The 19,614-nt window shown below is 49.2% G+C and overlaps 1 protein-coding gene across 1 annotated transcript in view; it reads left to right on the top strand.

Moving 5' to 3' along the window:
* The first annotated feature begins 5,500 nt into the window (after positions 1-5,500).
* The window catches only part of ARHGAP17 (Rho GTPase activating protein 17), a 74,054-nt gene continuing 59,940 nt past the window's right edge, over positions 5,501-19,614 (top strand). The window contains exon 1 of the mRNA XM_063315021.1: positions 5,501-5,643. Coding sequence (XP_063171091.1) covers positions 5,591-5,643 — 53 coding nt within the window. The 5' untranslated portion in view covers positions 5,501-5,590. The remainder of the gene's footprint in view (positions 5,644-19,614) is intronic.

The raw sequence follows: 19,614 nt of genomic DNA, 5'->3' as shown, positions 1-19,614 counted from the left end.
CACTGTGGGTGCGTTCCATTGCTCCCATGCCGCTTCGACCATCACGGGTAGGGATTCCCCTGTTGCGTCGAGGGTGACCCATTCTGCCTGCGACTCACCGGTGGTCACCCCGGTCACATTGCGGCTCAGTTCCTCCCCCGCTGGGCATCCGCTGGTTGCGGGTGCTGTCGCCGGTTCCCGGGTGCTGCTTCATCGCTGCGTTGTTCCCTCACAGAAAAGTCTGGAAAGGTGCTAGCGAAAAATTTTTTTGGGGATTCCTGTCTTTATGTCAAGGCAGCCGCGCTCTGAATAAGACTCAGACTCACTTAGAAGGTCTAAGGATTTCTGGTTTTATTAGAACGGTGTGCGTGCAAAGAGAAAGACAGGAATCCTTATGTGGTGACAGGGTGCCCTGTTTATACTTTGCTGGCGGACGTTGTGCTTCCCTACCCTTGGGCCAGGACCGGATGGGTGCTTGAGACTGCGATGCGTCAGCTGATGGGCGATCCCGGCGATCTCCTTTGTCTCCCTGTCTTCGTCCGGACCAGGTGCGTCCCCTGAAGGTGTTTCCCCGATCTTCCGATAGGCGTTAACTCCTGTCTGATGGGTGCCCCCATTATGTTGGGCATTACTCTGTGAACATGCATGCCTGAGGGAGGTGTGAATGCATCCCCGGGGGGAATGGGAAGGCGTTCCCCTTATCTCTTTATGGGTGCTAAGTTTGGTCTGAAGGGCTTATCTATTGTGTTGGGGGTTCCCTTCTGGATATGGGTGCTTGAGTGATTTAGGGATTATGCTTATCCCTTCCTCTTACCTAATGTGCATGTTCCCCGTTGTGATGCACATATGCCTTGCAACGGGGAACATGACATCTGCCTCCTGAAGAATCTGTATAACGACCAAGTAGCAACAGTAAGAACAGACCACGGAACAATGGACTGGTTTAAGATTGGGAAAGGAATATGGCAGGGCTGTATACTCTCACCCTACCTATTCAACTTGTACGCAGAACACATCATGCGACATGCTGGGCTTGAGGAATCCAAGGCTGCAGTTAAAATCGCTGGAAGAAACATTAACAATCTCAGATATGCAGATGATACCACTTTGATGGCTGAAAGCGAAGAGGAACTGAGGAGCCTTATGATGAAGGTGAAGGAAGAAAGTGCAAAAGCTGGCTTGCAGCTAAACCTCAAAAAAACCAAGATTATGGCAACCAGCTTGATTGATAACTGGCAAATAGAGGGAGAAAATGTAGAAGTAGTGAAAGACTTTGTATTTCTAGGTGCGAAGATTACTGCAGATGCTGACTGCAGTCAGGAAATCAGAAGACGCTTAATCCTTGGGAGAAGAGCAATGACAAATCTCGATAAAATAGTTAAGAGCAGAGACATCACACTGACAACAAAGGTCCGCATAGTTAAAGCAATGGTGTTCCCCGTAGTAACATATGGCTGCGAGAGCTGGACCATAAGGAAGGCTGAGAGAAGGAAGATCGATGCTTTTGAACTGTGGTGTTGGAGGAAAATTCTGAGAGTGCCTCGGACTGCAAGAAGATCGAACCAGTCCATCCTCCAGGAAATAAAGCCAGACTGCTCACTTGAGGGAGTGATATTAAAGGCAAAACTGAAATACTTTGGCCACATAATGAGAAGACAGGACACCCTGGAGAAGATGCTGATGCCAGGGAGAGTGGAGGGCAAAAGGAAGAGGGGCCGACCAAGGGCAAGATGGATGGATGACATTCTAGAGGTGACGGACTCGTCCCTGGGGCAGCTGGGGGTGTTGACGACCGACAGGAAGCTCTGGCGTGGGCTGGTCCATGAAGTCACGAAGAGTCGGAAGTGACTAAACGAATAAACAACAATTTTACTTACTTAGTTACTTATTTATTATTTCAATCTAAGGCCACCTCAATCATGCAAGCAACTCTAGGTAACACACGACACATTAAAATAATAAAACAAGTGGAATGTTTTATTACTGTATCAAGAAAGAAGACCTAAGAACCAAGATACAAACTTCCAGGGCCTGCTGAAAAAGCCACATTTTAAAGGCTTTCCTAGAGAACAGGGTCCTGGCTGGAGGGGGGTACTATCCGGCAGGTCAGGGCGACCACAGAAAAGATGGGTCACTGGTGTGAGAAAGGGGGGATAGCGATGTTGTTTTTGCAAGGCCTACAATAGAACAGAACTTGCTTTTTCAGTAACTGGCCAACTGAAGCTTGCTTTCTAGTAGCTAGGCTTGCTTGTCAGTATATTGAGGATGTGGGATATGTGATTAGGGGAAACAGGAGACTGTATCTCCATAAGGGCAGGTATAAAGGAAATAAGCTGCCTAACCAATGCTGAAAATATGCTCAAAACCAGTTCTAGCGAACTTTGTGGTCAGACAAGACCCTGACCTACTTACTCCAAGGGGGCTAGCTGCCTTATAAGGAAAAGAATAAATAGGGGACTGGGGGAGGTAAGAAGTGAAGAATGTGTCATGAGTGAGGATGGCAAGCAGGGGGCTCCCATCCAGGCTGTAAAGTGCATGCGTAGTACTGAGGAATTGGGCGGCCATTCAAAGAGACACAGATCGGGCCCGCCTTAGCCTTTGGGGTTTATCTGTCTGGGTTTTCCCACGCTTCTTCAGTTTGTTAGGATTCTCTGTTATGTAGCAGTAATAAAACACTAGAGACCTACTCCTTGTCTCAGCGTGGTTCCTGCCTGTTAGAACAGAATGGGAGATATAAACAAAGGCGGGACTTCCTGCAGAATCTAAGGGTCTCGGATAGGCTGTGAACTCCTAAGTACCTACCCAATGGGGAACAGGAGGAGGGATTTCACCGGCCAGGCAGGGCGGGCGTAGGGAATAAAACTGCATGCTTTGTGTGAAGGGGTGTGCCTATCTTGGCTGGGCACCCGTCCTTGCAAGAACATTAATAAAACCTTTTTGCTGCTTCTCAAGACTTTGTCAAATTTATTCTGTGAGTACAATTCTCACAGCGGGATGCCAGAAGGCCACTAGACCTGTTTATGAAGGTCTTCAGCAGTCCTTCAAAAGACCAGTAGACACATCTCCAGAAGGCCTGGTAGTCAAAACTAGGAGAGGGACATCTTGCTGGTTCTCTCAAAGGAGGGCCTTCATTTGCTGCTCCTCCTGGGGACAAGGGGCTTTACATGACACTGATTTCTGCCGTTTCTGTGGGGAAGCACCGGCACTCCGCCTGGGAATCGTCCAAGGCTGTCGGCTGTGGCCATTGCGTTGGAATTTGGAAAGCTGGCGTGAAATCGAGAAGCGTTCTGTGGCCTCCTCTTTCTCTTTCTAGCTGAAATGACTGAAGACTAAAAAACCTTGGAAGACTGGCAGGAGGAGGGTGTATTGGTCTAAGGCAGGGGCCCCCACCCCCGGGCCACAGACTGGTACCGGTCCATGGCCTGTTAGGAACCGGGCCGCACAGCAGGAGGTGAGCGGTGGGCGAGCAAGCGAATTTACAGCCTGAGTATTTACAGCCGCTCCCCATCACTCACATTACCGCCTGAGCTCCACCGCCTGTCAGAGAAAGCAAGCCCATTGGCTGCTATCTCCAAATGGCATGAAGGAAAAAGAATAAAAGGTCAGGAAAAAGAGAAAGCGCTTGAATCATCCCGAAACCACCACCACCCCGGGTCCATGGAAAAATTGTCTTCCACGAAACTGGTCCCTGCTGCCAAACAGGTTGGGAACCACTGGTCTAAGGGGACAAAAAGGAAGAGTCCGGGAGCATCTTTTCCAACTAACACATTGTATTAATAAGCACAAACTTTTGAAGGCAATGACTGGAAAAGCCAGTGTTGCAATTGTGTGGCTTGTTTGATGTCTGCCAAAGAAGATGGTACAGTGGTACAAGAATGCTGATTTATGATGACAGTAGAGATAATATGGGCAGCAGAGATGGCACGGAGGGGAGATAGCAAGGGTGAAATAAAATAGAGCCAGTAGAGATATGGGAATGAACGCAAGCATGTGCTTATAAGAAATATCTTGTCCGAAAGTAACTGGACAGATCATTAGCAAGGTAAAGATCATGGCTTCCATTAGATAATTTCCCACCTTAAGGTGGAGATGATTCTTAGGAAGTAGGAAATATAACTATATTAGGTAAAAGCACAAATGTATGCATACCTGAGAGATACCTGAGACCACTGCAGCAAAAATTATCCAATTATTGCTTTTTGCTTGTAACCACTCCTTCTTTAAAAAGTATAAAATGCTTGGTTTTTGAGAAGTTCAGGGTTCCTCTTTTGGGAGAGGAATCCCATTTCACTTGGTACCAAATAAAATGGAGAAAAGTTTTCTTGTGTCCAGTATTATTGGATTGAGCTTTGGGCTTACATACTTTACCACACTTTGTGGCCAACACTTTCAGGAGCTGCAACTCACTTCCTCAGATGCGTAAGAGAGCCAGTTTGGAGTAGTGGTTCAGCTGCTGGCCTAGAAACCAGGAGCAGTGAGTTCTAGGCCTCCCTTAGGCAGGAAAGTCAAAGTGCTGACTTTGGATCAGTCCCTCTTGCAGGTTGTTGTTGGGTGGTGGGGAGAAGAGGCTGGAGTATTAGGTATGTTTGCTGTCTTGACTTATATATAAAGAAGGTGGGGATGATGATGATGATGATGATGATGATGATGAGGCTAGACCGAAGTTGAATTTCATGGTGGTTCATCAGGTCAAGCAAGAGGGGTATGTTGCTTTCTGCTAAGTAGTTCCATCTGGTGGGACCAAGACATGCCTTTTTTGCTGTGGCTCCCACCCTCTGGAACATCATCCTCTCCCCAAGGTTAGCTGCATCCCTCTTGGCCTTCTGGAAAGCCCTTAAAACATGATTGTTCCAGCAACCTTGTAGATCCCATGGGGAGCCTGCGAGGTGGCCGTAGATATTAGGTGATTGTTATTCTCCCACAGCCTTTTTTTCAAAATGTTTTTATTTTTAGTTTCAGGGTTTTAAACATCACTGTATTATTGTGGTTGCACATCGTTTCCTGAGATGGGCGGCTATACAAATTTGCTAAATAAACAAACACACACATTACAATTGTCAACTGACGAGGTCCTGGGAATCTCACATGTAACCTGCCTCGGCAAAACCAGCCTGTCTCCCCACCACCAGCACCACACCCCCCACGGTCCCCACCCCTCCGTTTTGGACGACTGGTTAACTGGCTGATATGGGTGGGGGGACAGGACTGGGAGAACCTTCTCTCGCCACGTGACCCGCTCCGCCCACCCCGCCAGCCGGGCTCTCTGCGATGCCGGAAGGGCGGCCGACCCTCGGCCCCGCCGCCTCGCGCGCGCAGCCGGCTCCCCACTTTCCTATCTCTAGGACTCCGAAAGAACCGGACGCAGCCTTTCTACCCTCTCGCTGTCTATGGCCTTGACGGCACTTCCGGGCCGAGGGGCGCCGCCCTGTACTCCGGAGCAGGCGGGCAGGCAGGGCGGGCGGTGACGCGCCGGCAGCCGGAAGTCGCGGCGTCTTCCGGTGGGACAGTGAGGTGGAAGCCGGGTCGGGCGCTGCGGGGCTGCGCTGGTGAGGCGGGCCGTGAGTCGCGCGCGGGGCGGCGGCGGCGGCGGGGAAGCGACGGCACCGCCATCATGAAGAAGCAGTTCAACCGCATGAAGCAGCTGGCCAACCAGACGGTGGGCAGGTGAGGGCCGCCCGGGGCTGCCGGGGCTGAGCCGCGCGCGCTGTCCCCCCCGCCCCAGGACAGGTCTGGGGCCCTGCAGGTGCGCCGTTCGGGTTGGGGACGATGGGCCTGGGCTCCAAGCCCGGCCCGGGAGGGGCCCTCCGGAGGCGGGGGCTTCGTGCCTGCCCTGCCAGAGCCGAGGCGTTGCCGGGGGAAACCGAGGAAGCCGCAGCCCCCGCGAGTTGGTTCCAGCGGCCGCTGCAGAGAGGCGCCCTTTGCCCCGGAGGCCGGTTCGTCGGCGCCCTTGCCTGGGAGTAACCGAGCCGCGGTTCCCCCCGTTAGTTGGCGTTGCCTCAGCCGAGCGAACCGGGAATTCCTCGCTGCGCTTCGAACAAGCCAGGCTGAAACGCGGAGGGCTGGCTGGAGGTTCAGTCTGTTGTGCAAACGGGGCCGAAGGGAGGGCAGCGGGCTCTAGTGCTGGAACATCCAGTAGAAGCCATCCTATCTACCGGTGCGTGCTTAGGAGTTACCCGCCTTCCACTTCTGGGTCGAGTGGGTGATTGTTCTGGCAATTCTGCCAGGAAAGATGCCTGTCCTTCTCCAGCAGGCGTTCTTTCAGAAAAACGGTGATACCAGGGAAAGCAGTTCTGTGTTCAAGGCCATTTAAGACTTTAAATATTGTGCACTTGAGTACCGGAAGGGACCGGGGTACTGTATAAGGTTGGCATAAGAGGGGCATCTCGGGCTGCATCATGGGCCAGTTGTGGTTTTTCAAAGCAGGAACTAAACATCGCAACCATCCGTTTAGAGGTAATTAGGGCCCATGTGTTAAGATTGACAGCGGCACAGCTAACAGATACATTCGAGAATTAGTTGCAGTTCGTTTCATTAGATCTGTCTGCCAAACAGGACTAAATCCACAAAAGCCTGTGCTGTAGTACTTTACATTAGTCTCAAATATCTCATTATTTTTATTTCAGAAAACACTTAGGCTGGGTAGTCCTATTTCCATCTTCTGTTTTGTTTCCTGTGGCACTGCAGAATATTGTGTATTACCTCCTTCCAGTGTTTCAGACTGCTGAGTAGATAAGTTGTTAAATACAGAAATCTAAATTAGAGGAAGTGGAGAATGGGTTGGATCAGATGCTTTGAGTTGACCTCATTTGAATGGAGAGAGCCAGTTTAGTGTAGTGGTTACAGGCCCCAAGGAGAAACCAGAAGCCGATCCCATATTAGGCACGAAGCCAGCTGGATGACTTTGGGGCAGTCTCTCTTCTCTCAGGCCTAGGAAGAAGGAGGCAAGGGCAAACCACTTCCGAAATGTTGCCAAGAAAACCACGGAGACTTCAGACAGTCGCCAAGTGTCAAGGCTGACTTGAAGGCAAACACACGCACATTTAAATAGACAATGTGCTTAGAATATTGGTAGCACCTTGCCTGATTCGAAAAAGAGTCAGACCTGGGCAGTACTTGCATGGGAGATGACCAGGAAACCGAGCCGTTAGACTAGACTGGAAATCTAAAAACAAAAACAAAAAACAGAAGAGGAGTCTTTAGGGAGTTGGACAGCCTTTTAAACTTGAGAGACAAATAAGGCAATGGCAACCTCTTTTCATAATGCTGCCAAGAAAATTCCATGTAAACCACCAGTTGAAAAAAATCAGGAGTTACTAAACCAAATCTTGCCTTCCACTGCACTAATTGATTTTAGATAAGCTTTTCTTTCTCAGGCAAATTGAAGATAATATTTAAAGAATTTATATGGCTGCCTGACTCAAACAGTGTGACTCTGGGCTGCTAGCAACAGAAAACAAACCAAGATAAAAACAACTGAGCGGGGGTGGGGTGGGGCAATCATTCCAAAGGACAGGTGCCTCTACAGAAAAGGCATGCCTTCTAGGTTCCAGCAGGTTTCAAGGAAGGGACCCAAAATGTGCCTACCCTGTTAAAGCATGAAGACCAGCAGATGTCCTTGGGGAGAAGCGATCCCACAAATAGTCTGGTCCTGTGCCACAAAGTGCGTACATAGCTTACAAGGCTGTTGTAAGAACAAAGTGTGTACTGTATGTAGTAATTTCAATGCTGTGCGTTCCTATACAAATAATCATTATTATTTACTATTGGTATTATGGTTTATCCAAAAGTATTGTTTCAACAATAGCACTCCATAATTTAATTGGTAAAAAAGCTATTATTATAGCAATTTAGAGAGTTTCCAAATCTTAAAACGGCTAGTAGTAATATTCCATTACTACAGATAAAAGCTCCTGCCAACCTAGCAGTTCGAAAACATGCAAATGTGAGTAGATGAATAGGTACCGCTTTGGCGGGCAGGTAACGGCGTTCCGTGTCGTCATGCTGGCCACATGACCACGGAACTGTCTACGGACAAACGGCGGTTCTTCGGCTTTGAAACGGAGATGAGCACCGCCCCCTAGAGTCAGACACGACTGGACTTAATGTCAAGGGAAACCTTTACCTTTACTACAGATAAAAGGGCTGATATTGGTGGCCTTGCTGAAAAGTGCTGGAGGAGAAATTTGAGGCAGGGACATCCTGGCCCAGACTTCAGTCCTTCAGTCATTTGAAAAGAGTAATTTTACTGTCTGCCTCATGTCAGTTGTTTTTCCATTTTACGTGTCATATTGTTCAAATTGAGAACCTATCTTGAGAGTTTGAATGGAAAATGAAATATAAATTGAATGAATTTTTAAAACATAAGAATGCTACGGATACAGTATTCCCCTTTCAGCAAGTGGAAATCTTGAACGAATGTGAGAATCAGAGTGAAGTGTATGTAACTTAGCAAAGTAACCTTTGATTACTACAGCCATGTGTGATTAAGGTAGGGTTAGGAACCTTTGCCTGCAGTCATAAAAAGCTTCTGTTTCAAGTTTAATTTATTGAAGGCATTTAGCAGGAGGTATCACTTTGCATTCTGTTGCCATACAGAGCATTAATGCATCTTGCCCTGGAGAAGAGTATGCACTTAAAAATCTTCATATATTCTTACAAATTTGCAAGTAAGCATATTCAGGATTAAAGGAAGACTGATAAAAAAATTTATTTCAGCTTTGAATGAGAAATTAAGGAGGGGTTTTTATTAAAGTCAGTTTAATTACTAAAGCAGGGAGAAGCACTGACCACTTTCCCCTGCCCTCCCGCCCACTGGGAAAAAAATCTTGAAATCAAATAAACTATCTCTCACTAGGCCAAAATTAGTGAGCTTGGAGTACTTTAGAATGATCTGAGTAATTCTGTTTTTAAGTGGAGCATATCTCTACCAAGTGCAGGAATGTCCAACCTTTTGGATTCCCTGGGCCATATGGAGTGAAGAAGAATTGTCTTGGGCCACACATAAAATATATAAGCTGGGTTTGGGTTTGTTGTTTATTCGTTTAGTGACTTCCGACTCTTCGTGACTTCATGGACCAGCCCACGCCAGAGCTTCCTGTCGGTCGTCAACACCCCCAGCTCCCCCAGGGACGAGTCCGTCACCTCCAGAATATCATCCATCCACCTTGCCCTTGGTCGGCCCCTCTTCCTTTTGCCCTCCACTCTCCCCGGCATCAGCATCTTCTCCAGGGTGTCCTGTCTTCTCATGATGTGGCCAGAGTACTGCAGTTTTGCCTTTTGCCTCTCAGTTTTGAAATATAAGCCAGACCGTGCCTTTTAATCCACCCCCAGACCCCCCACCTTCTCCTGCCCTCCTCCCCCGCCAAACTCAGCAGCATCCCCAAAAAATGCTTGAGCCCCCGCCTCCCGACGCGCGGGACTGCAGCTCCCACCATCCAGATGCAGCCCCCCATACGCCCTGCAAGCCACACAGCAGGCGAAGGCCGCCTCCCTCCGGGGACAGGTGCGTGGGACGAGGAGGTGCAGCGCGGTGGACACAGGCTCGAGGGGCCATCGCCACAGCCGTGGACACTCCCTCCCAGTGGCTGGGAAGGGAAGGAGGGAGGGTGCGCACGCATTCCGTCTGCCCCACGCCAGCCCACCGCCAGCCCACCTGCCTTCCTTTCCCACTGTGTATGCAGAGGAGCAGCAGCAGCAGCAGCTCCCGCAGGGGTGGGGGGGGAGGCTCAGCCACCCGCTGCTGGCCTTCCTTTCCCTTCCCTCCCACTGGGAAGCGGCTTCCTCTGCGCTCTGCTCTCTTGCCTCTCGTCTTCGTTTTCCGCCCCTATTTCCCTCCCTCTTTCCCCCCTCCTTTTCTTTTTTCTCCCACTTTCAGGCCACACTTGGCTCTTGCTTCCAAGCAGTGGCAGCAGGAGCAGCAGGAGCAATTCCAACAGTAGGCACCGGCGGTTCAGTAAAAATCACAAAATAATGTTAAAAGTTTACAATTTTGGGGAGCCGCATTACTAGCTGTTCAGGGCCGCGTGTGGCCTGTGGGCTGCGGGTGGACGCCCTTGGCCTAGTTATTGTACTGGCAAGAGCACCGGGAGACCCTCTTGCTCCTCCTCAATTTAAGCTGCTTGAAATAAGTTGACAGCGATGTATCAAATAGCGTGTCTCCATACTATCTGAAATGACTTGCCAATTTTTATTTTATTTATGTTCTATCCCACCTTTATTATTTTTATAAATAACCCAAGGCGGCGAACATACCAAATACTCCCTCCTCCTATTTTCCCCACAACAACAACCCTGTGAGGTGGGTTGGGCTGAGAGAGAGGGGCTGGCCCAAGGTCACCCAGCCTTTATGCTTTCATGCCCAAGGCAGGACTAGAACTCACGGACTCCTGGTTCCTAGCCCGTTGCCTTAACCACTAGACCAAACTGGCTCCCTTTAGCTAAATTTGTTGCAAACAGGGTGTGGAAAATGCAGTGTTCATAAAAATTTTAAACAAAACGAATGAGGGCAGACTGCAGGACAACTTTGCAAAACCTGTTTTGCAGCTTCCATGGGTCCCACTAGAGCAGGGTTTCTCAGCCAGGGTTCCATGGAACCTTAGAGTTCCACAAGAGGTCACTAGGGGTTCCCTGGGAAATCCCAATTTAAAAAATTATTTTAAAAATTTGGGCAACTTTTAGTTTAAGAACTGTCATGAGTTCTGATGGTGAGCAGAAGGGGGCCCCTATCCAGGGGGGAAAACGCATGCGTAGTACTGAGGAGTTGAGCAGCCATTCAGAGAGACACAGATCAGACCCGCCTTGACTTTTGGGGTTTATCTGTCTGGGTTTTCCCACGCGTCTTCAGTTTGTTAGGATTCTCTGTTATGTAGCAGTAATAAAACACTAGAGACCTATTCCTTGTCTCAGCGTGGTTCCTGACTGTTAGGACAAGAACACTGTTAATACATATATACAGGCCTACCCATTAAATGAATATAATAATTTTGTAACATCTGGCCTATATTTGAGCCTGAATGTGCAGGGGTTCCCCGAGGCCTCAAAAATATTTCAAGTGTCCCTCCAGGGTCAAAAGGTTGAGAAAGGCTGCACTAGAGCTCCTGGAAACTGATAGTGACCCTGTTGTTACCACAGAAGATGCTCTCATGAGAGATGAACAAGCAAATGTTGGTTGTAACTGGTGGGGAAAGGTTTATAACAGGAAGTACTGGGCTTGCCATTTCAGAGGAACGGCGGGGGGCGTGATGTTTTCCTCATCCCCTCCTCTTCAATCTCATTTCTGGATCTAGGAGGTTAGATTGCTGGTGACTTTGGTCTCATGGTACTCTTGATCAGTACCAGATCTTTTCAGTAAACCTGCATTTGGTCATGGACAAGTGAAGGGTACCTGTGTGTAGAACCAAAGGCTTATTAGGTGGTGTAGACAGGATGCTCTCTCAGATGCTCCTCTGTGTTTTGGGTCTTTTAGCTACTGCAACTCTTAAGATCTCTTGTGTTGGGGAGGGGGGGATGATCCTTTGGAACACTTTGGCTGTGACCCAGGAGTTTGCTTTAGAGATGTTGGCATATGGTGACATGTTGGGGACTCTACTTGTGTACTGCCCACTCTGCTACTTAGCAAGATCCCATCCTGACTGGTATTTACCATCTTTCTAACTACTAGTGTTGGGAGATCTCAAACTCTGTAGAGGATCAGGAGTTCATGGCCTTCATTGGCTTTTCCCAGGTAATCTCTGGTTTGACTCGTTTTACCTTGTAGTAGCTGGCTTGTGATCTCAAGACAAAGGAAGTTGCTGTTAGTCTTTTGCCACAGTCAGGTCACTTCCTAGTCCCAGTGAGGCTTTTTGATTCTAGGCAGGGGGCTGATTAAAGTAGTCTGCCCCAGGTACTTTGTGGAAGTGGATGAATTCTGACAGGGCCATGTGGATTTTCCCAGCAACCTGGCAGACAGTCCATCAGATGCTTTGTCAAATTTTGGAATTCAGAGGCAACCAGAGCACTGTGTGATTGCTCCTGAACAGGTACTCTTGTCTGCAGTCCCAGGAACTTCCTTAGTTTATTGAAGGACTCAAAGGGTTTAATCAGTATAAAAAATGGCTGGTGCACTAGTGGAGGAAGGCTGGTAGTGAATCTAACTGAATGCAAGAGTTCATATTCTAGAGAATACTATGGTGATAAGGTTGATGAAGTGTCAGCGATTCATCATTGTTGCATCAGTTACCTCAATAAATAATTCTTTCCAAGCTAGTTTTTCAGAGTCGTCTTTAGTACGATTTATTGTGATGAAAGGGATGAGATTACAAGAATGTCAGCAACTAAATGATTTTCTATTTAGAACCAATTTATCCCTTAATAAATTAGCCTTCCTCTGATCCAGCTGGGAAGTGGGTCTTTTCACTGGTAACAGAGAAATTAGCTGTTTGCATAAATGTGTCCTAAATCTTCATTAGCCTGGAATCTAACCTTTCCAGTGGCTCTTTTTAAAGTGGCTTAGTGCCTATTGGAGAAGAGTGAGCAAGATGATCTACCCATAGGCTGCTGTGAGTTATCTGTATAACATTTCACTAATAAAATTGCTTATATTTGGCCCAGTCTGGAGCCTGCGTATGGGGTTAGAAGAGGAGACTGAGGCAGAATCTTATAATGGTACTTGGCATTTATTTTCTGGTACTTGTGGACTGAGAAATTGGAGAGGATGCTAGTGGGCTGGCCCGTGTCCCAACAACCTCCTTCCGGCTGCTGGGACAGGATGAACAATTAAATCCCAGAAGCTGGCAGTATTTCTTTGGGGAGATAGATTGTACCAGCTGTCTTAAAGAAACCAGGGATGCACCCTCTCCTTAAGAATCCTTCTCTGGAACAAACTGTATTGGACAACTACCCCATCTCCAACCTTTCCTTTCTGTAGCAGGTTGTGGAAAGGTTACTGTAATTGGATATTAGCTGCAGAGTACAACAGATGAAGCAAACTATCTGGACTCCTTTCAAACAGGGTGCAGGATGAAAACTGCATTATTTACTCTGCTCCATGTCCTTCATCATGTCATGCTCTGGTGCATGACCTGTGTCTACACTGTGAAGGTACAGCCCTCTTGATCCTTTTTTATTTTTTCATGGGTATTCAGTACATTGATCACGGTATTGTTCTGGACCACCTGTGAGCATTGGAGGCACTATTATGCAGTGTTTATGCTTCTTTGTGAGTGGCAGGTCAAGTCACAGGTGGTTGGGGAAGTGAAGTTTGGCAGATGATTCTTCACCTTTGTGCTGTGGGACTTGGTCCTTTCCCTGCTTTTTAACATCTACTTGAAACTGCTATGGTTCAGGATAGGTGTCGCCAATATGCTGGTGTTATCACTTACAGATCTCTGTTCCGGGCCAAGACAGAGAGGTGGCAGAGTTCTTGATCAAGTGTATGGAGGCTAGTGTACTGTACAGGGTAGAAGAAACTAAAATTGAACCTTTGCAAGATGGAGGCGCTCTTGGTCCAGAAGACATCTGTCAGCTCCAAATGGGATGGGGTTGTCTTCTCCCTGGAGGAGCAGGTCTGCAAAATGGGCCCATGGCTACTGCAGGATTTGCAGGTGGAGATTATGACTGGGGAAACCTCTGACCAGCTTTGGTGTAACATCTTTGCTGTAACACAACAGTTAAGTATTAAAATGTCTGACTCTGAAACATAACTCCAGTTCAAGTACAGTTCAAAGTACTATTAGATCAGTCCACTCTTGGTCACTAATGGACCTGAAATGGGTTCCAGAGGGAGTTGGGGGTTGTTCCTATTGGTCTCCTGCGTGGTCCAACTGAGGCCTTGGTCATCGCTTGGAATGAGGGCGGCCGAGCTTTGGATTGGATCGTACCCATGCTCTCCCCTTCCATGGATCCCACCTCTCTCTGTGGTATACCAAAGAGTTGAGGGAGATGAAATAGGAGAAGAGACTTCTAGAGAGTCACTGGAGGTCAATGAAGGATGAACTTGACTGGACATGGGTTAGAGCTGCTATTAAGGCAGCTTGGGGATCCCATGGTAATGGTTGCATTGCATGTGAGATTTTGGTGCATTCTTCCATTATCTTATTTATATTATATTATTTTAGTATTTAAGATTTGTTTTTAATTGTTTGTTTTATTGTATGCCACCCAGAGTCACGTTAGTGAGATGGGCAACTATATAAATTTGATAAATAAGTAAAGTGCTGTTTTTAACCTATAAGGTCCTTCATGACTCCAGGAATCTTCAGGTTTGTTTACTTCAGACAGAGCAAGCCTATCCTGTAAGCTGTTGAGCAGAGATGCTCAAGGTCCCCATACCTACTATGATACCATGTAGAATGTTATTCCATAGAGCTTTTGATCTGTAATTGTCACCACTGAGATTTTGAACCTGTGGATTTTATTTATTTATTTATTTATTATTCAAATTTAATTACTGCCCATCTCTCCCAAAAGAGGGACTCTGGGCGGTTTACAATAAAATCAAACTCCAATCAGAAATGTTAAAATCTCATAAAACCGGACCCATTACAATTATTATAAAATGGAATAAATAAATGTAAAATCCAAGAGGGTGTAAAATTCCAAGCTGGTAGGAGGGCCTCTAGGGTGCGAGCCACCCCCAAGAATGGTTACCCATTTTCCTGCCCCAGGCAAGATGGCAGAACCAAGTCTTCAGGGCCTTCTGGAAGGTCAGGAATGAAGGGGCCTGCCTCATCTCCAAGGGGCAAGATGTTCCAGAGGGCGGGGGCCACTACAGAGAAAGCCCGTTTCTTGGACCCCGCCAGATGAAATTCTCTTACGGACAGGGTCCGTAACATGCCCTCTCTGGATGATCGGGTGGGGCAGGCCGATGTAATGGGAATGAGACGGTCCCTCAGGTAACCTGGCCCCATGCCATGTAGCACTTTAAAGGTGATAACCAGCACCTTGAATTGGACCTGGAAGCAAACTGGCACCCAGTGCAGCTCGCGCAGCAACAGTGTTATATGTGCCGACCTAGGGGCACCAAAAATGGCCCGCGCGGCTGCATTCTGGACCAGCTGAAGCTTCTGGATATTCTTCAAGGGTAGCCCCATGTAGAGCACATTGCAGTAGTCTATATGGGAGATGACCAGGGCATGAATGACTGTTTGGAGGGCTTCCCGTTCCAGGAACGGGCGTAACTGGCGCACAACCCAAAGTTGCGCAGAGGCCCTCCTGGCCACGACTGCAACCTGCTCTTCGAGCAGGAGTCATGAGTCCAGGAGAACCCCCAGATTACGCACTGAGTCTGTCTGGGGCAGTGCGACCCCATCCAGAACTAGAGATGACAATTTCCCGGAAGGTGAGGCGCCATCAATCCACAGCAACTCCGTCTTACCAGGGTTCAGCTGAAGCCTGTTGTTCCCCATCCAGGCCCCCACAGCCTCCAGGCATCTGGAGAAGGCAGTCACTGCATCACTTACCTCACCCGGGATGGAGATGTATAATTGGGTATCATCAGCATACTGATGATACCTCATCCCGTGGTTGACGGATGATCTCACCCAGTGGTTTCACGTAGATGTTAAATAAGAGAGGAGAGAGGACCGAACCCTGCGGCACCCCACAGTAGAGGGGTCGAGGGTTGGATCTCTCCTCTCCTATCACCGCCGATTGGGAGCGGCCCTGGAGGAAGGAGGTGAACCAGCACAGAACTACGCCGCCCACCCCCAACTCCCTGAGCCGTCCCAAAAGGATACCATGGTCGGTGGTATCGAAAGCCACTGAGAGGTTAAGGAGAGCAAGGATGGATGCACTGCCACCATCCCACTCCCGCCAGAGATCATCCATAAGTGCAATCAATGCAGTTTCTGTCCCATATCCTGGCCTGAAACCTGACTGAAAGGGGTCCAGATAATCCGTTTCATCCAGAATCCTCTGGAGTTGTAACACCACCACCTTCTCAACCACCTGCCCCAAAAAGGGGAGGTGGGAGACTGGGCGAAAATTGTCCAGCACAGTTGGGTCCAGCGACGGCTTCTTGAGGAGGGGGTGCACCAGTGCCTCCTTGAAGGCCACCAGGAACACTCCCTCACTCAAGGATGTATTTACCATTGCTTGGACCCAACCACACGTCACCTCCCGAGCTGCCTTCACCAGCCAGGAGGGGCATGGATCTAACTGACAAGTGGTGGCATTCACAATCTGGAGGATCCTGTCCACTTCCTCGGGTCCAACAGGATCAAACTGCTCCCAGATAACAAGGCTAAAACATTCCCTCAGCATCTCCTCAGACTCTGCTTCACGCATGGAGTCCAACTTGGACCGGATCTGAGTGATTTTGTCCTGCAGATGCTCAGAAAACTCTTCCGCACGGCCCTGTAGGTCGGTCACTGGGCCCACCTTCCCCAAAAGGGTATGTGTGATCTTAAACAGGGCCATCGGGCAGCAATCTGCAGATGCAATAAGAGCAGAGAAATACTGCCATTTCACCACTCTTACCGCCACAAGGTAGGCCTTAATAGCGGCCCTAGCTTGTGTTCAGTCAGATTCGGTCTTTGTCTTCCTCCAGCGGCGCTCTAGGCGTCTCTTAAGCCTCTTCAAAACCCTCAGCTCCTCCGTGAACCACAGGGAGTGTCGGGTTGGATGAGGCAGGAGAGGCCGTACAGGCGCGATCCTGTCCAAGGCCCCAGCCACCTCCCTATTCCAGGCAGCAGTCAGGGCCTCCGCTGGATCATGCAGCAGATCCTCGGGTATAACCCCCAGCTCCCTCTGAAACCTCACTGGGTCCATCAGTTGCTGGGGGTGGACCAATTGAATGGGTCCCGCCTCCCTGTGGAGGGGGGCAGCAAAAGAGGATCTCAGGGCCACCAGGGCGTGATCTGACCATGACAATCGGGATAGATGCAGCTCTCCCCTCAGATTACGTTTCCACTGTTCCGACAAGAAAACCAAGTCCGGAGTGAGACCACTGTCTCGAGTTGGATCCCGGATAATCTGGGACAGGCCCATGGCTGCCATGGTAGCCATGAACTCCCAAGCTGCCTCCAAGGCCTTTCCCAGGGAAGGCAGATTGAAGGCCCCCAGGACCATAAGCCTAGGGAACTCCACTGCCAACCCTGAGACGACCTCCAGCAGCTCGGGCAGGGAGGTTGCTATGCAGCAGTGAGGCTGGTACAGTAGCAACACTCCCAACTGTTCTCGGGAACCCAACTTGAAAAACAGGGTCTCATACCCGGCCGCTTGTGGAGTAGGGCCCCTGAAGGCCACCAGAGACTCTCGGATGACAACAGCCACCCCTCCTCCCCTACCCTGGTATCTTGGCTGGTGCCACACCTGAAACCCAGCTGGGCACATTTCTGAAAGGGCGACCCCCCCTTCTGGGCCCAGCCAGGTCTCGGTGATAGACGCCAGGTCTGCCCCCTCCTCTGCGATCAAATCACATATGAGGGGGGCTTTGTTGTTAACTGACCTGGCGTTAAGCAGCAGCAGCCAGAAGCTAGGGCCCTCACAGATCTGCTGTCCAGGGCCTGGGTCTGAACTCGGAGGGCCAGAACATGCCACCGGTAGCAGATACCGGGGGCGTCTTCCCCGAAGATGGCCTGCCCTCCAGTTCCCGTTATAACATCCCCAACCCATCACCACCTCAATGGCACACCCCGCCCTATAGCCCCCAGAATTTCCAGGCCCAGTTGCCCCCACTCCCAGGCCTCCAGAAACCCGGGATGGAAATAAAGGTCCCCTCCTCCACTCACCCATCCCCAAGACTCACTCAACGGCCGGGCAGTGGCTGACCCCACAGCGCACCAGCTCACGCTCTCGGCGCTGCGGAAGCCTAGCCAATACTCCTCACACTCTTCCTGTGCCCCCCCTCAGCCTCTCTCACTGGCCGATGGGGAGGCACCCATCCATTCCTGCCCCCCCCCCCGTCTCTCACACAGGGGGTAAGCACTCTCACACACAGCCACACACCTCTGGACTCCCTCCACGTCTCTCACTCTCGGAGGGGAGTACCACACGCACACTGGAGGGACCCTCTTAACTGCCTGCCCTCTCTGGGCAGGTTGGGGGGTGACCCATGCCCACACTCTGGACTTCTTCCCACCCATCGCCTCCCCACCAAGATCTTCGACCAGGGAGGTTCTGGCACTGGGGTCAAAAGTCCAAGGAGCTCATCACTCCCTGCCATCAACCATACCACACGGTCTAACATGTTTTAATTATTAACAAGGCTGGGTTTTTTTCCCAACATGGCACCAAGGTAGGGAGTAGAGTATAGTTGGGCTCACAGTCTCTGTTTGTTTTAGGATGTTGGAGAGGGTTTGTGGAGCTGAACTAGAGGTAGACAATTGTTTTTTATATGGTGATTCCTCCAGTGTTTCCCTGCTTTTCACCTGGTGTAATGATTGCCTGAACCCAAATAAAACGCTCAGACTCCAAATCAAAGTTTAGGTTCTGATTTTATTTAGAATAGAGTGCAAAGAAAGAAAGCTGAGAATGAGAAAAGCGCGCCTAAACTCAAACTAAATAGCTCTGTTTCCAACAACGATCCCCCCCCCCTGCATATAGAACAATCCCACATTCCCAGGTGCTCCTAACGAGCTCTGCTGATCAACGGGCAAAAAGACCTTGACATTTAAGAGATAACCCAAACACATTCCTTCCTGGCACAGCCCCACACATCTTTCCATACAAGGTTTATCAGCAGCACCCTCCCAGCCAGGAACACGCATCAACACTCTGGCATGCGAACCATTACGATGGAGCGAACATCGCAACGGTGATCATGACACCTGGATCGAAGGCTGGAGATTCATGCCTCTTGTCAGGCCTTTGGGTGATGGCAGAGCCGGAGACTGTGGGTGATTGTGTTCCATGAAACTGGTGGTGATGCAGGATTCCCTCAAAGAGTTGGCAGAGACAAAGGATTTGGATCACTGCAACTGGCACACCCATTACCTGTGTGGCAACTAGTAGTGTGCCACAGTGACCTAGTTGGGCACGGAGGGAGGGGTTGCCCTCAGAGATGTTTTACCAGGTTTCAAGACCTCAGGGCCAAGGCAGTGGAGTAGCTGTGGTCATCAGGGGCATTCTTGTGGCATTCAGAGATGTTTCCCCACAAATAACTGGATGTGAGACCCTGTTTGTTAGGTTGGGCTATAGGGATCACTTGGGGCTGCTGTACTAGCCTCTTTGCTGCATAGCATCTTCCCTGCCTGAGCTCCTTGACTCCATGGCTCAGCTGGCAGTGGAGTTCCCTAGGCTTATGGTCCTGGGGGACATCAGTCTGCCTTCTCTGGTGGAGTTGGAAGTGGCTTAGGTGTTCATGGCCACCATGACAGCCGTGGACCTGGCCCAGGTGACTGAGGACATGGCACATAATGGTGATGAATAGGGCGAGGATTTCTGTGACATGTCGTATTTTTTCTGGAACCTTTATTTGAATTTTTAAGTAAGTTAAAACATGTTTTAGAGTAATCTGGTGAGAATTAGTGCTTTTTATTTTGCCTGAAAAGTCATATTTTGACTTTTTAAAGGTGTTATGTCATATTTCTGCTTAATTTTGTAACAAACATATTTTGGTCATATTTCGGTCATTGGCAACACTCCTGATCAGCAGCAAGTTCGAGCCAGCAAAGAAAATGAGAATTTGCCTGTTTTTTCTTTTTCTTGTTTGGTCCC

This window comes from Candoia aspera, chromosome 14, assembly GCF_035149785.1.
Source record: "Candoia aspera isolate rCanAsp1 chromosome 14, rCanAsp1.hap2, whole genome shotgun sequence".
Taxonomy (NCBI): domain Eukaryota; kingdom Metazoa; phylum Chordata; class Lepidosauria; order Squamata; family Boidae; genus Candoia; species Candoia aspera.
This window is presented reverse-complemented; position numbering and strand designations above follow the sequence as displayed.